General features: G+C 40.8%; 2 protein-coding genes across 5 annotated transcripts in view; both read right to left on the bottom strand.

The window, feature by feature from the left end:
* Nucleotides 1-38: 38 nt before the first annotated feature.
* Nucleotides 39-7,560, bottom strand: gba1 (glucosylceramidase beta 1). 2 transcript variants are annotated; one of them, XM_061776444.1, is made up of 11 exons: nt 7,311-7,560; nt 7,051-7,245; nt 5,473-5,619; nt 5,151-5,284; nt 3,926-4,098; nt 3,758-3,847; nt 3,540-3,687; nt 2,796-3,020; nt 2,540-2,703; nt 2,345-2,461; nt 39-1,283 (listed from the first exon to the last, which is right to left on the bottom strand). In XM_061776444.1, the coding sequence occupies exons 1-11, from the start codon at nt 7,381-7,383 to the stop codon at nt 1,166-1,168; spliced, it is 1,584 nt and encodes a 527-aa protein (XP_061632428.1). In that variant the 5' UTR covers nt 7,384-7,560; the 3' UTR covers nt 39-1,165. The 2 variants fall into 2 exon arrangements, with proteins under 2 accessions (XP_061632428.1, XP_061632429.1); XM_061776445.1 differs by lacking the exon at nt 7,311-7,560 and having other exon boundaries at nt 5,473-5,662; nt 7,051-7,190.
* Nucleotides 7,561-8,165: 605 nt separating this feature from the next.
* Nucleotides 8,166-14,880, bottom strand: part of dap3 (death associated protein 3) — a 17,043-nt gene continuing 10,328 nt past the window's right edge. For all 3 annotated transcript variants that reach the window (XM_061776448.1, XM_061776446.1, XM_061776447.1), the window contains exons 7-13: nt 13,971-14,101; nt 12,677-12,757; nt 11,558-11,722; nt 11,423-11,482; nt 11,264-11,353; nt 8,465-8,582; nt 8,166-8,388 (exon numbers count right to left, since the gene is read on the bottom strand). In XM_061776448.1, coding sequence (XP_061632432.1) covers nt 8,303-8,388; nt 8,465-8,582; nt 11,264-11,353; nt 11,423-11,482; nt 11,558-11,722; nt 12,677-12,757; nt 13,971-14,101 — 731 coding nt within the window. In that variant the 3' untranslated portion in view covers nt 8,166-8,302. The remainder of the gene's footprint in view (nt 8,389-8,464; nt 8,583-11,263; nt 11,354-11,422; nt 11,483-11,557; nt 11,723-12,676; nt 12,758-13,970; nt 14,102-14,880) is intronic.

Below are 14,880 nucleotides of genomic sequence, written 5' to 3'. Positions count from 1 at the left end.
AGGCCACACTGAAAAGACAAAGTCATAAGAAACAAATAGTAAATGGCACAAACTTTATTCTCAAAGTCAAGAGAACATTCTGATAATGTTGCAACATGACTTTCATTGTCACCTTTGCACTTGTAATATAACAACTTTATTCTCATTTTTTGGGGGCCTTTTCCTCAATTATTCTCACATCCCAACATTTTGTCCCAAAATCATGACTTCCTAATATTTAAACATTTTCTTACAAATGATTAGTACATTTTTCTTGCAAAATTACAACCACTCATTTACACTTTTTGCAATATTACAAATGTACAACTTAAAGCACATTCTCGCTAAATTAAAAAGTTCACATATTTAGATGTTTTTCTTATTCTCATAACTACACACAAAATTACAACCTTATTGATGTAAAATTCAGTTTCTCACAAAATTTCAACCTTTTTTTCCTTTAACAGTTAATATTTTAATCCTATAAACTTTTTCATGCAAGATTATGGTTGTCAGAATGTTCTGTCTTTGATGTTAAATTTTGTTCGTTTTTTCTGAATTCTGAATTGTTTTGCCATGTCAAACCTAAATGTTATTCTAGTAGTACCATGCGTTTTCAGTGCGCCCCTAATAAATATAACTTCTTGTAGGAAGTTTGAGAGTACATATTAAAAGTTATCTAGAATTAATTAAGTTATACAACTGGTCTATTAATCACTAAATGGTTTAGTTCCTGAATACATGAAAAAAATGCTAATGGCATATATAAACCCAGAAGGGCTCAGATCTACAGACTGAGGTCAAATAGTGGAGTTAAGAATCCAAAGCAAACATGGTGAAGCAGCATTTAGCTGTTATGCTGCACACAAATGGAATAAGTTGCCAACACAAGTGAAGTTAGCCCCAAGTGTCAATGTCTCATGCTTATGATTGAGTATTTTCATTTTATTTAAAAAAATAATAATAGTAATCTTTCTTGCACTGTATCTTCTTTTAGTAATTGTAGTAAGATGTTTTCCCCCACTGTTTTTGTTTTTAAACACTTTTCATCACGTAAAGCACATTGAGTTAACTACATTGTAGATGAAATGTGCTTTATAAATTGCCTTGCCTAGTAGGTAAAAAAAAATAATAATTCTGAAATGCTGCAATTAAGGCTTACCGGCATATGAACAACAAAAACATATTACGTATTTAATCCCAGTGTGTACCAAACGAGCGTGAGTATGGAATGAGGCGGCGCTGTGGAGGGGATGTAGCCGACCACTTGGTCCCACACTTCAAACTGTATGGCTGATGATGACCTAAACAACAAAAAAAATAACAGTTCATTAGAGTCATGCAAGTCTCACTCACTCACTCACTCACTCACGCACGCTCGTAGAGTGGAACCTCCAAAGTTGATCACTAACTGTTCTGTGACACTGGTTGACTTCCGAGTTGATTTATTCATTCATTCATTCGCTACGAGGCAGAAACCTCGAATGTCCGAATGTGGTCAAGTTCATATTTTTTCACCAATCAATACTTTTGGTTTGTCCCCACCTCGTCTGTTATTTTTACGCATTATTAACCAATCTAAAGTGTTGTGAACAAATCTATTTCCAGTACCTCTCTTGAACATCAACTGTCTGAGAAGTTCCCTAACTTCCCTCACTCTGCGGGAGCTATGGGGTATTATGTCACCACGAGATAAAAAATCTGGATATTTTTGTTGACAATAACAAATGAATAAATAGCTAGGTTAGATACATTTGAGTAAGTTTTGTTAAGAATGGATCGCTGTAATACTTCGGTGCAGAAGAAACTGGTCAGCCACCTGAGAAAGTCCATGCAGATTAATCTCGGCCTATTAAACTGCTTATGCTCAGCTCATTGTTTTATCATATCCTATTGTATTGTATTTTACCATTTTAATCAGTGACAGCGTAATAAATTAGCAATAGAACATGATTTTGGGGTGGTGGTGTGTTGATATTAGTGGCCAATGGTTAGCATTATAAAGTATAATACCAACTTGAACAATGCTGTGTTTGGCAGCTCAAGCAAAATGGCAGTTTTTAATTTTAGAGATGCGAGCAATTTTCCCGACAGTGACGATAACATACTTTCAGTTTCACTTTTGAAGGTGCACAAGGTGCATTCAAGGGCTGCCAACAAAAAGAGACGTCTCAAACACAGACGAAAAAATACTATCGAATTAAACTAAACACCACCACCGCAATTCCACCGGATGGTGACAAATAGTATTATTGCTTTGGCCTAACCACAAAAACACTGGATAGATGAGATTTTCAGTGAATAATGGATCTTAGGTCCCACCCCCCCCAAACAAATAACTAACTATCTCATTCACGCATACAACCTGTTGAGTATAATGAGCACCACTGAGCCGTCCGGCCGGATGAAGGCAGAGAATTCGAGGTTCGTTTCTCCACTTGCAGACACGCCGACTCGCTGAGAGCCCTCACACAGGAATTTACTATGCCCAAATTAAAGTACAAAAGATGAATTAGACAGCTGCCTAAAAATATGTAATGATTACATTCCGCCTTACGACCTGAAGTGGGCCATGCTGTAGAAGGTTGGCTGCTTGTAGAAGACGTCACGCCCGCCGTCCACGATGACAGGGCTGTCCACAAAGTTCTTCACCCAGTTGGGCCCACCGCTCTGATCCAGCGCCAGGTTCCAGTCGGTCCAGCCCGTCACATAATGATTTAAGTCCTGAACATGAAGACGTAAAAAGCTAGGCCCAGCTTGTGTTAAAAGCCTACGGGCCTGCTGACGCACGCTCCCGGAACATCCAACCATCCTACCTCTAAGATATCATGCGCGTATTGTTCGGCCCTCTGCCAGCTGCCTAGCTTCACCCCCCGGTCCAGCGGGCTCCAGCCGGCGCAGGCCTCCGTGCCGAACAGGTAATACTCTGGGTACAGCTCGTGGGTCGTTCCAAGGGTGGGCCCTGCAGGGAACATACTGTCCAGGTACCAGTGCACCGCCACGCCGTGGATGTACCGGCCTGCGTGGATGTCACTCAGCACCTGGAGGGAGTTACATCACAAGTTTTGGCAATGAACATATATTTTGGTGTGATAGACGAACATGTATTGACACTGAAAAAAAGACTCCACTGACAAATAAAATAGGCAGTATCTTCATTAAATATTTATTTGATCGTCTTTTCAGATTTCTCATTAATGTGACAGTGATTTAATTTTTTTTTTAATTGCAACATCCATCCATCTATTTTCTGAGCCGCTTATCCTCAATCCGCCAATCGCAGGGCACATATAAACAAACAACCATTCACGCTCACATTCACACCTACGGGCAATTTTGAGTCTTCAATTTACCTACAAGGCATGTTTTGGGGATGTGGGAGGAAACTGGAGTACCTGGAGAAAACCCAGCAACACTTTTTGTACAGCAACACTAGAGTATTGTTTCATGTTGCACACAGCATAGTAAACTTGATCTTTCCCGATGGCACTAGCTATCTGCTCCAACAGCACTAAGGCATGTTGAGGAGGGATAAAACGTGTCCGCTGTGGCGCACTCACCACTTTGGCCCAGTGAGGCACCAGCAGGCGGTTGTCGTCCAGCATGAGGACATGAGTGTGCGGGAAAGATGAGGCGTGGAGGGCGGGGCCCAGGTCCAAGGCCACCCAGTCCCTCTGCTCCTCGGGACTAAAACCCAGCGCCTGGAAACTGCAGGTAGACAAACATGCTGTAAATGTGTTGATATTCTAACTTTAATATCCTGTGTGAGAGAGGACACCTGTAGTTTGTCATTTGTCCTGCTGTGGGTTCATTCCCTGTGGTCACGGCCCAAAATGTCAAATTATACTTGGCATATTCCTCAAGGAATCTGAGAAGCACAAATAATAACAATCAGACAACATTATCAAATGCTTTAATCCCAACATACTGTATGTACGTGAATCACCTAATGTAGTACTGAGCCCAACTTTGATGCTCCTTTCCACCAGGTTTTCCCTTCAGTGAGCCTTTTCCTATGAGTGCATTGTTTGTCTTCATCCAGGCGGGGGCGCTCCAGGCACTAGCCAGCAGAGACAAGGGTTGAGGAGACATGGCCTGGGCTCTCTGCAGCAGAGGGATCTGATAACAACGCAACAGGTCAGAGGGCATCCACACATACACTACGGTGTGTGCGTCGCCAAGTATATAAAATGAGGTTTTAAATTATGAAAAATCAAGCCCCTACTGGCTGGAATACGTCCCATCGACAATGAGGCGTCGCCTTCTCGACGTGACGTGCGCCAACTCACAGCCAACAACGAGACGTTCTCAAGCAGCCATGTCAGTATGACGCCCCTGTCCACACGCTGGCTCTCAAGTTGGACTTTTTTCCCCCCTCCCCATCGCTATTATGCCTTTGTCTGTGCGATAAAGTGTCTGGGTGCACTCAAGGCAGACAATGAGGCGCTCTACAGTGACCGCACCATTGAACGGCCCGAAGGCAACATGCATTTTCGGGGTGTAAGCGCTGATCCGGATGAAGGTGCTCAAGTTCTCATTTAGTGGGGAAGGGCCGACTCATTTGTCACACGGTGCCGTTTTAGCCACACACACCCCCCAAAAAAAAATCTGAAAAAGTGAGATGGTGTAAAACAGTTTAACACAATATCATCACAATTGAGTACTACATAGTTCGCAGTCGTGGCACATTTTCATTATTGTCAAACATGTATAATGTACTTTGAAACAAACTCTCTGAGTTCACTTTACAGGGTCTTTAAAGTACCTCTGATTAACCCCAGATAATGGTCAGCTGTTCTAGTGGGCTTTTCCTGTTATTTTTGTAATCACATTTTACAGCACAAGCCATGACCTGGCTTTTCCAAGGCATTAAATATACCATGGAGCACGGGGAAGACAGTCATCATCAAGTGGAGAAAGTATGGAACAATCGTGACACGACCAAGAACCGGATGTCCCTTCAAAAGTGATTTAAAAAAATAATAATAATAATAAAAAAAAAAAAAGATTGATCCGCCAAGATTGAGAGAGCTGCAGGAATTTCTAGCATGTACTGCCTGTTTAGCACACATGACAACAATTTCCTATCGTCTGTCTCGCTCCCTCTTTCTCTGTCTCTATCTGTCCAACTCGGTCTGTCTCTGTCTTTCTCTGTGTGCGCGTGTCCCAACCTTCATGTGTACATCTTCAGGGGCCAGGGCAAAATTGTGCAGGCCGTAGTCGTCCCGTGTGTCAGCGTATGTGTACAGACGTGTGGAGAAGTCACAGCTGGCCATGGGCACACGCACCACTGTGTAACCTATACCTGACAAACACACAGTAATTACACATAGTTTTCTTTCTTTCTTTTTTTTTGTTACCTACTGGGAGGTGTTTCTAATAGTTTCATTACCTCTGCATATTGTTACATGAACACCCCTCCAACAGTGTCAATCAAGACTTAAATGTGTGCACTGTGCAAGCGTACCTAATGAAGCGTTATGCAACATGTACCTTCCTTGGAGAAGTACTGTCTCAGCAGTTGATCTTGTGCTCCAGCAGAAAGCGACAGGATGTTCAGTGCTGCTGCGTCTGTCATGGCGCCACCGAATCCTCTCATCTTCTGGTACTTCTTGAATGGAAGGAGAGTCAGTCTGAGGCCTGAGGAAGACACGTGACAAAACGTGTGATGTGCACCACCGGCCTGTAGTAAAATAGAAGGCAAGTACCGAAAAGGTATTTCAAATCAATTAATAGAGGCCTTTATGACGACAACTCTTGTATTAATAAATAGCACCTAACGTTGAAGCCGGTAGGTCTAGGATACCAGTGTTTCAAGTAACATATTACAAAAGTCAAATCCCCCTCAATTCACGTCACTCAATTGCCATTACTCATTTCTCTCGGACGTGTGTTCCGAAGGAAGCAACGCTTTCCTGCACAGGATAACTGTACCTTCATTGGGTGGATTTTGAGTGACTGATACGGAACAGACATTATTACAGCAGCAACGATGATGAGGCGTGATGTCACTCAAGTGTGTTTTCATGTTAAAACATGTAACATCTGATATATAAATGGTGTTTAAGGGTGTGTGTGGTTTCGGGTTTATTTGGGGACAGATTTCTAAAATGCATCTTCGCCGCAAAGCGAATCATATCGGGCAGTATCATGCAAAAACACCTGCGAAGAAATTACTAAAAAGCTCTTCAATTTCATGCAATAATTGTTGTCTTAATTTGAAACATCAAAATGTTTAATGAAACATGATTTCTTCGACTGTCCCACCTCCCAACTCACGCAAATGGACTATTCCATCTTCTTACTGCGCATGTGCAGGCTTCGTTCAGGAAACCAAATGTGTTGGCAAGTTGTGACGTAAATGCACTGGAGTTATCCCAGTGGAGCCAAACACTCTTGAAACATCTCTCATGAAGATGCAAGTCATTCGTTAGGCATTTTATCAATCCATCCATTTTCTAAAGCGCTTGTCCTCCTCGGGGGTCTCGGGTGAGCTGGAGCCGATCCCGACTGACCGGCGAGGGGCTAGGTACGCCCTGGACTCGTCACGAGTCAATCGCAGGGCACGCATCGACCGATCACACTCACCTCACGGACAATTTAGAGTTTTCAATGAAGCTTGAATGCATGTTTTTGCAATGTGGGATGAAGCTGGAGTATCCAGACAAAACACAGGCAAAATTCTAACATACTTCATTTCCTATAAAAGTGGAGCCAGACACTCTTGCCAGCAGCTGTAGCGCTGCTGACGGTGTCAGCCGAGGAGGATGCGTTCAAGCGGTGAACGAAATGAGTGACGCATCCCAAAGATGTTAGTACTAAAGCGGTCTAAATGGTAAATGTCACAATTATCAATGACAGTACAAACACTGAGATGATTCACTTGTTAGATAATAACCCTCAAGAAGGATTTCATCTAGCTCAGTAAATAAGACTTCTCTAAAGTTTGCACTTTTTAGTTGGTGATGAACATTAATATTCAAAATCTTTGCAGGAGCCGCATATGGAGGGGCCCATAACAGTATTTGTCTCGGGGCCCCATATGACTACATACGGCCCCTGGAGACTCACCAGCTCCGGTGCTGTTGGCTCGGACCGGACCTCGGTTTTCCTCCAGCCGGTTTCCAGACATGCTGCTCAGGTAGGAGATGTGGTGACCCAGCGGGGGGACAGACACGACGCCAACGGTGTCGCAGTACGTGGAGTTGCACTCACACACCACCGAGTCGTGGCCAAAGCTTCTGGCAGCACACTCGCTGCGTTCCGCTAAGGAGAGGAAAGAAGAAAGTGGTGACATTTAGCACAGCTTAAAAGCAGCTTGCGCATGTTACCTGTGGAGAAGGTCGTCGTTGTTAGGCGGGCAATGGCTGCGAGCAAAACAGCGCAATGATATGACAGAAACATTTTCGAGTGGGAAACTTTCTACCTCTCCGGGAATTACGTAATACAAGTTTACGAGTTAACTTAACCGCACATTCATCACTGTTTCATTTAGTGAACTTTAAATGGCTGAAATGTTGGGCTGTCGGCAGTTCGGGTGCGTTCGATTTGTTTTGGGAGAGCAAGTCATGTGACCTTTCACGTGCTTTGCAGTGACCAAGATGTCCCGCTAGGGAGTACTATTGTACATCGCCGGAAATCGTAGAAATACATAGCCAGTTATTTGCCCACTTCATATTCTTCTTGTTTTTCTGCATAGTGGCTGAAGTGAAATGCAGTTTTTAAATGCTGATTTCATTTATTGAAGAAAAACAACTGTACAGAACTACCTGGCCCTGTGCGGAAACGTCATTGTCAAAATCATGAGTTCATTTTCACTGACCACACCCAAGCCTGATTACCTCCAGACCTGTTCAATCAAGAAATCACTTCAATAGAATTTTTCTGACAAAATTAAGTTGGCCAAAAAATCTTAAAGATGCAACAAAATACCTCGATTCATCAGTTCATTGAAATTTTTTTTTAACAGAATGATTAAAATAATTGTTAGTTGCAGCCCTAATGCAATCTTTGTTAAAGATAAACTTGTTCATAAACTAGTTTTGACAATGTGTGGTGGTTTCTATCATTAAACTAGTGTTTTGGAAGTAACCTGGCATTTTTCTACAAATAACATACAATAAAATCTAATCAAACTGAGCATGATTAGATAAGCATGATCAACATCTTCCATACAAAAGAAAACATGGCTTTTTAAACATTTTATTAGCAAACATGGTGATTGAATAATTTAGAGATACACATTATAGACATGAATATTGAGTTTCTGCATTTCTAGGTCGCAGATATTTTTGTGTGACGTGAGTGGTTGATGTCTGACACTTCATAGGAATGCACAAATTCTGTCCATTAACGATGGATTCCTGTCCGTCATGAAGATGAGCTCTTTCTTGCCCTCTTCTGTTCGGCCTGAGGAGGAAAAGTCGAATGAGCATTACATGCACACATATTTGTAATTCAGAGGAAACGTACACCGCACTCTTACTCTTTGGATGCTGCAGCCAGTTGCGCTCCATGTAGTAGAGATAGCAGCTCTCAAACTCCTTCTCGCTGTAGTAGGGCACAGACACCGGGACAAATGGGTCCATGTTGTCAAAGCCCCTCTGATGGACACATGGGCAGGATTTAGGCATGACAGACCTCATATCTTTGACCAGAACATTGACCTTCTTGAACTACATGTTCAAATTCCCACATAAGTATAAATGCAACAAAGAGTGAGACGTATACTAACAAGTAACATCCTTAAATATTGGTTTAAAAACACTTTGGGACACAAATGTTTGAACAATCACAGAGTGACATGATGTGAGAAATCGTTGCGGAACTGGACAGCATCCACAACAGTCCTCTTCTTGTAGGTACACAATCATAGTTGTAATATAACTTGATTCACTTCAAGTTTTGGTTTTGATTACAGCTTTTTTCTCACATTATGACTTTGTTCTTTGTTCAGAATGGTACATCTTTTTTCTTGTAAAATTAAATATTTTTTCTCCTACTATTACATCTTTATTCTCATCACATTATGGGTTTAATATTGCAAAATTACCACTTGATTCTTGTAAAATGTCTGCTTTTTTTCACTGACTAACTTTTTGTCATTTAAAATGACCATACCTTTTTCTGATATTACAGCTTTACTCTCATAACATTCCAATTTTTTTGTTGTATTATATAATTTGTTCTTGTAAAATTAAAACTTTTGTACTCTTTTTTTCTCATTATATTCTGACTTTAATCTAACAGAACTACAACTTTAGTCTCGCAATATTACCACTTTATTCTAGTAACTAGTAATTTACAACTCTTTTCCCTTATTATGACCTTTGTTCTTGTAAATTACTACATTTTCTAGCAATTATGATGACTTTATTCTCAAAACAATTCTTTTCCTCATCTTAATTCTTGTAAAACTGCTACAATTTTTACAATTTTATTCTCATGGGTTGATGCCTTTTTCCCCTCATATTATGACTATTCTAAACAAATGGGGGGGGAAAAAATGTTGAATAGTATGACTTCATTTTAGCAAAACTTTTTGTCTTGTAAATTTACATTATTTTCTCTTAATTCTTGCCGAACATGACTGAACTGTTGCGTAGTGTGCGTGATTAGCCGACTGTTTTCATAAATGGCCGATGAGTATGCCACTGGTTTGGCCGCTATTAAAAATTTGAATTGCCGTCTTAACGCCCCCGCAGATAAGCTTTCCCTCACGGGGAAAACACATTCCGGGTTTAGCAAGCCGCACCGCATCAAGCCATATAAATAGTATATAAAGCATCAAATATTGAGTTTTACATCAATACTTAACTATATTCCTAATATATAATGTACCCATGGATACATTACAAAAAAGCAATGCGTGTGACCAGAATCTACGAACGTACACGCTGGGTACCTTCAAATGAATGGAGCCAGTGAGCCTCCTTTCAAATATCCACACTCTCGCTTTTATTCTCACCAAGACCCTCTCTCTTTCACAACTCGGTTCTTCCTTAACTATTAATCAATCTTTGTATGTGGTGCCTGTTGAAATGGAAAAGCAACGGAGGCCAGGCCAGGCCCGGCCAAGCGAGGCCGGGGCAGAGCGGGGCCAGGCCGTTCTGGAAATTGTAATGCAAAAGCGGCATTAGAACAGCGCAGTGGGCCATCAACAATTTATTCACGGTGTATGTGCAGCTGAGGCACAGCTGCATCCCACAGAGGCTGGCGGAGCATGATGTGGGTGCCTGCTGCCAATAATTAATGCAGTGTCCCAGTGTCACAAGCTTACGGACACAAGACAGATGAAGTACCGTGACGTGGTAAAAAAGGAACTGCTCCCTGCTCAGCAGGAAGCACACCTCGAAGCAGTCTACATGGAGACTCACAGACAAGCCTAAACTCCCCAAGACCCCGCTGTGCCATCAAAATCGGATAAACCCATACACTTGTAGTGTACTGACTAAAATGTGTTGAACTGTATTTGTTTGAATTGCTGTTGTGAAAACTAGTTAAAAGTTTGTTTGGTTCTTTGTGTGGATGGATACTGGGGTGTCCTGCGTTCCGAGGGGTCTGTGAACATTTCAGGTTTTTTTTTTGTTTTAATGATTGATTGAAGGGGTGGTGGTCCAATGGGATTGGGGGAAGGAGGTGGGTCGTGGGGAGAAAGAGCGGGAGATGCGGCGGGGAAAAGAGTTTTTTTCGGGGGGGTCTGCACCTGGTTTTTCGACGCGAACGGATTTTTGGACTGTTTTCAACGCGAACGGACTTTTGACTGTTGGCAACGCGAACGGATTTACTATTTCAAAGCCACGGGCCCTGCCTGCTGAACGCCACGGGTCCTGCCTGCTCAACGCCACCGGGCTGCCGCTTCGACACTACGGGATCCAGTCACTGTGCCTACTGAAGCGTTTTGAGGGCTCGTTCCTACGACAATCGGTTTGGGTTTCTTTTCCCCAGTGAACTGAGGGTTCAACGGTTTTGTGAGTACTGCCTTTGAGGGCTACACACTTCTTTTAGCTGCTGCTCGTTCTCCCCCTCCACCTCCTTATTTTCAGCAAAGCAAAGGCTTTCAGTTGACATGGTGACACATACATCCTAAGTATTGCCAAGTTGAGGCCTACTTTATGTCCAAGCCAGCGGACAAAGGGACCGGGCTACTTCTTGATCGATCAGGAATCCGGCGACTTTTACTGCAGTCGGGTGCCACGAAAAGTGCAGCGTGTAAGCGCCTTAAATTAGCAACTTTTTGGGTGATGTTTTCAGTTGGCAAAGAATCAGACTGGTGAGCTCTGACCTCTCCCAGCAGCTCCTGAGGCAAGTAGGCCAATTTGGGCGGGTACACAGCCCCCGTGTGAGAGAGAGTGGTGATGATGGCGCCTCCCGTCTGAAACAATAATAATGTTAAAACAGAGGTAAAAATAAGCAAGCAACAGTTTTTGCGAGTTCTTCTTACCCAGTCGTTCCTCATCAACTTCCTCAGGTTATATACCAGCGTGAGCTCATCTGGATCCACCTGGTGACAAACACGAGCACATGAGGATCTAGCAGCATAAGCAGCATGAACCTTTACAGATAGACTCCTCCTCACCGCACTTTTGTCCTCCTTTTTGATGCTGGACTTGCCCCACAAGGCGTTGACGCCGTCCACGGCCACGACCAGGCGGAAGTCACAGTCCGGCTGCCCGCTCTGCTGCCTCAGCTCCTTCATCAGTGCCCCCACCACATCACTGCTGCTCTTCACGCGAGTGATGCCCTGACATGGAGAAACATACCCTTTGAGCACAGCAATCTCCTGCTACAGTGACTAGAAAAACTCTACACACCCCGACATAAATCATTTCAAAACTTTTCTCACCAATAATGACCTATAACCTGTAGAACTCAACTGTCAGAAACAAAATTACTTAATTAAAAAAAAAAAAAACTTTTTAAGAGGAGTAGGAAAAATAACTGAGAATGTGGTTGCCAAAGTGTACACACAGACTTTGTACCCTTCTCCTAATTGATACCTTTGAACAATGAGATCCCTTTATTTACTGTAAGATCTGGCTACAAAAATGTCAGGATAAGCCTCCAAGAACATCTTAACTTTATTTGGGGTGAATCAGAGGCGCTTTAAATGGTGACAGGTGTGTGCTGTCTCCCAATTAACATGAGTTTGAATGTGATTAATAATTAATTCTGAACACAGCCACATAACCAGTTATAGGCAGATGTGCACATTTGTACAACTACATTATCTCAGTTGTTTATGTTTAACTTTCCCACTCAAAGTTATTTAAAAAAAAAATTTTAAATTAAGTTATACAGTAGGCAACAGGGTGAAGATAATGTTTTTATTTCTGTATTCAAAAAATAAAATGACTTCTAGGTACTATGTTTATGTAATATTTTTCATATATTTAATATCTTTTATACCATATATGTTTAATATTTTTCATATACTGTAGATGCCTGCTCTGCTTTGTGTTGTTTTCATCGCGCAGACTAGTGAAACAGTGAATTTCCCTTGTGGATGAATAAGCCATCCATCCATACATAAATATTTGTAATCCGTGCTTCACCTACCACGAGTGGGGCTGGAGCATAACTCCCGGAATGAAAAGAGGATCACTATACGTCTATTAGAAGGGTTTTCATGCTTGAAATGCGCTCAATAAGCGCTTTGGTGATGACGTTTTTTTTGAGAGGCTAAAAAAATAACAACCTGATCCACCAGCTCGCCAAGAGGGCTTCCCTGCTCTGTGAGCTCTCTTTTCGTCCACACATAGCGTTGCCTTGTCTTTATCTGAAGGAGAAATAGGGAAGGTTTGATTAGAGATTTTAATTTGACTTTCTCCACAAAACATTTGTGTCAGGTTACATCAGCTGTTAAAACAAAAACTTTACACCTGAATTGGTGTTATAAAACAACATACTGTACCTGTACCTTTGCTATCTATTGAAAAGCATTTACAGTACCTACTTGTGTTTTAGTGTCTGTTGAAAAACAACAAAAATGCCTTATCTTTGTATTTTACCTTACAAAAATACATTTATAAAATATTTGTTTGCGTGAAAGCGAAATGTTGTCATCTCTCTTTTAGCAGCAAAAGCAGACTGTAATACTCCCAAAGTTGAATACAAAAAACGTTTCTTCAAAAATAAAAAAATATGAATAAAATAAAAATGATTTTGAGTTTCATTTCAAGAATAATACCCACTGTTAAATGAATACCTTAATTAAGACAGAACATTTGATAGTAAGAATTTTTGATACAGTTCCTTTATTGAATTCCATTAGGTATTGCAGTGGAGGTGGAACAATTAATTGATTAATCGAGAACTATCCATTTATCAAATTGATCAACAAATATTTGATAATCAATTAGAGCCATTTTTAACTCACAAATTAAAATTGTCCAAATCCTCAGAATTTCAGGCCTCTGAACAGTAAATATCTGCTTTCTGTAGTCATCCATACAAGCAGACTGATTGTCTTTGTGTTTAATCAAAATAAAGACATTTGCAAACATCTGCTTTTACTTTGGAAAACAATGATCAATATTTTGTCCTATTTTTTGGACACATTAAACACCAAACCAGTAACTGAATCATAATCAATTTTGTTTGTGCATTTTCTGCACTGTCAATTTGAAATACGGGGTAATGTTGTTTAATAAATCTGATTAAAGGGATGAATTTTAAAATCGTTAGTTGCAGCTCCGTATCGTAAGTGTACCTAATGCAAGTTTCTGCTGATTATAAATTTAACACATTGTCTGTCTGTTGTCAATGATTATATTTTAATTTAGCCAAGTAGATTAATAAACGCCAAAGCATAATAACTTTCATTAAATACACATAAAGCGCCTGCTGCTTTATGTGCATCGGCATGTACCGCGACCTGCTGTGACGACACAATGAAGCCTCATTTATTGTCTACACCTGCCTTGTTACTGATTGATGTGAATGGTGTCTTGTTAATCATACAGCTATTTAATGTAACATTTCACTTCTACCTTGGACAGGAAGGGTTCGTTGGTGATTTTGAAGTTGCGCAACCACTCGGTGGCTTGTAAAGGCTGGTCGAAGCGAGAGGCATTAAAAGATGAAGGCAGCAGCTCCTTGCAGTTCTTAACCCAGCTGTGAGCTACACGGAGAACACACAAAAGTCATTTATTTGACTAACAATGAATCGATTAATTGATATTTATTTTTCTCTGAATGTTCTAAACACCCGTTTGCATGCCAGGGGTCATAATGAACAGAATAACCAAAGGGGGAGGAGTTGAGACACTGCCTTAAATATGAAGTATTAAAGCCAACCTGAAAAGGAAAACAATTACAGAAAAAGAATTGTCATATTATTGAGGGAGAAAAAAATATTTTAGATAAAAAGTAGTATTCTTTTCAAGATCAAATCTGCAATTTAAAAAGAAAAAGTAGTATTGAGTAGTATGTTGTTTTTTTAAAAAGTATATTTGTGATTTTTTTTTTTAGTCCATCCATCCATCCATTTTCTGTACCGCTTCTCCTCACTAGGGTCGCGGGCGTGCTGGAGCCTATCCCAGCTATCTTCGGGCGAGAGGCAGGGTACACCCAGAACTGGTCGCCAGTTTTGAGAAAATTGTATATTTGAGATTAAGCCGTATATTTGCATTATTTGAGGAGGTAAAAGATAAAAAGTTATGAGAAAAAAGTACCGGGAGTATATTTTTTTTTAGGTAAAGGCCTGTATTTGGAAAAAAAAGTTTGATATTTAAGGAAAAGTAGTATTTTTTTTAGATTAAAAAAAGGCATATTTTTAAGATTCATGTTGGAAATTTAAGAGAATAAAAATAAGTTGTATGTGTTCGAGATAAATTTGGTGTATTCTCAAAAGTAAAGTCCCAATATTATGAGAATGATAATTAAATATGAAGTATTTTG

Source organism: Phyllopteryx taeniolatus, chromosome 6, assembly GCF_024500385.1.
Source record: "Phyllopteryx taeniolatus isolate TA_2022b chromosome 6, UOR_Ptae_1.2, whole genome shotgun sequence".
NCBI lineage: Eukaryota > Metazoa > Chordata > Actinopteri > Syngnathiformes > Syngnathidae > Phyllopteryx > Phyllopteryx taeniolatus.
The sequence above is the reverse complement of the archived record's forward strand: the minus strand, read 5'-3'. Positions and strand labels throughout refer to the sequence as shown.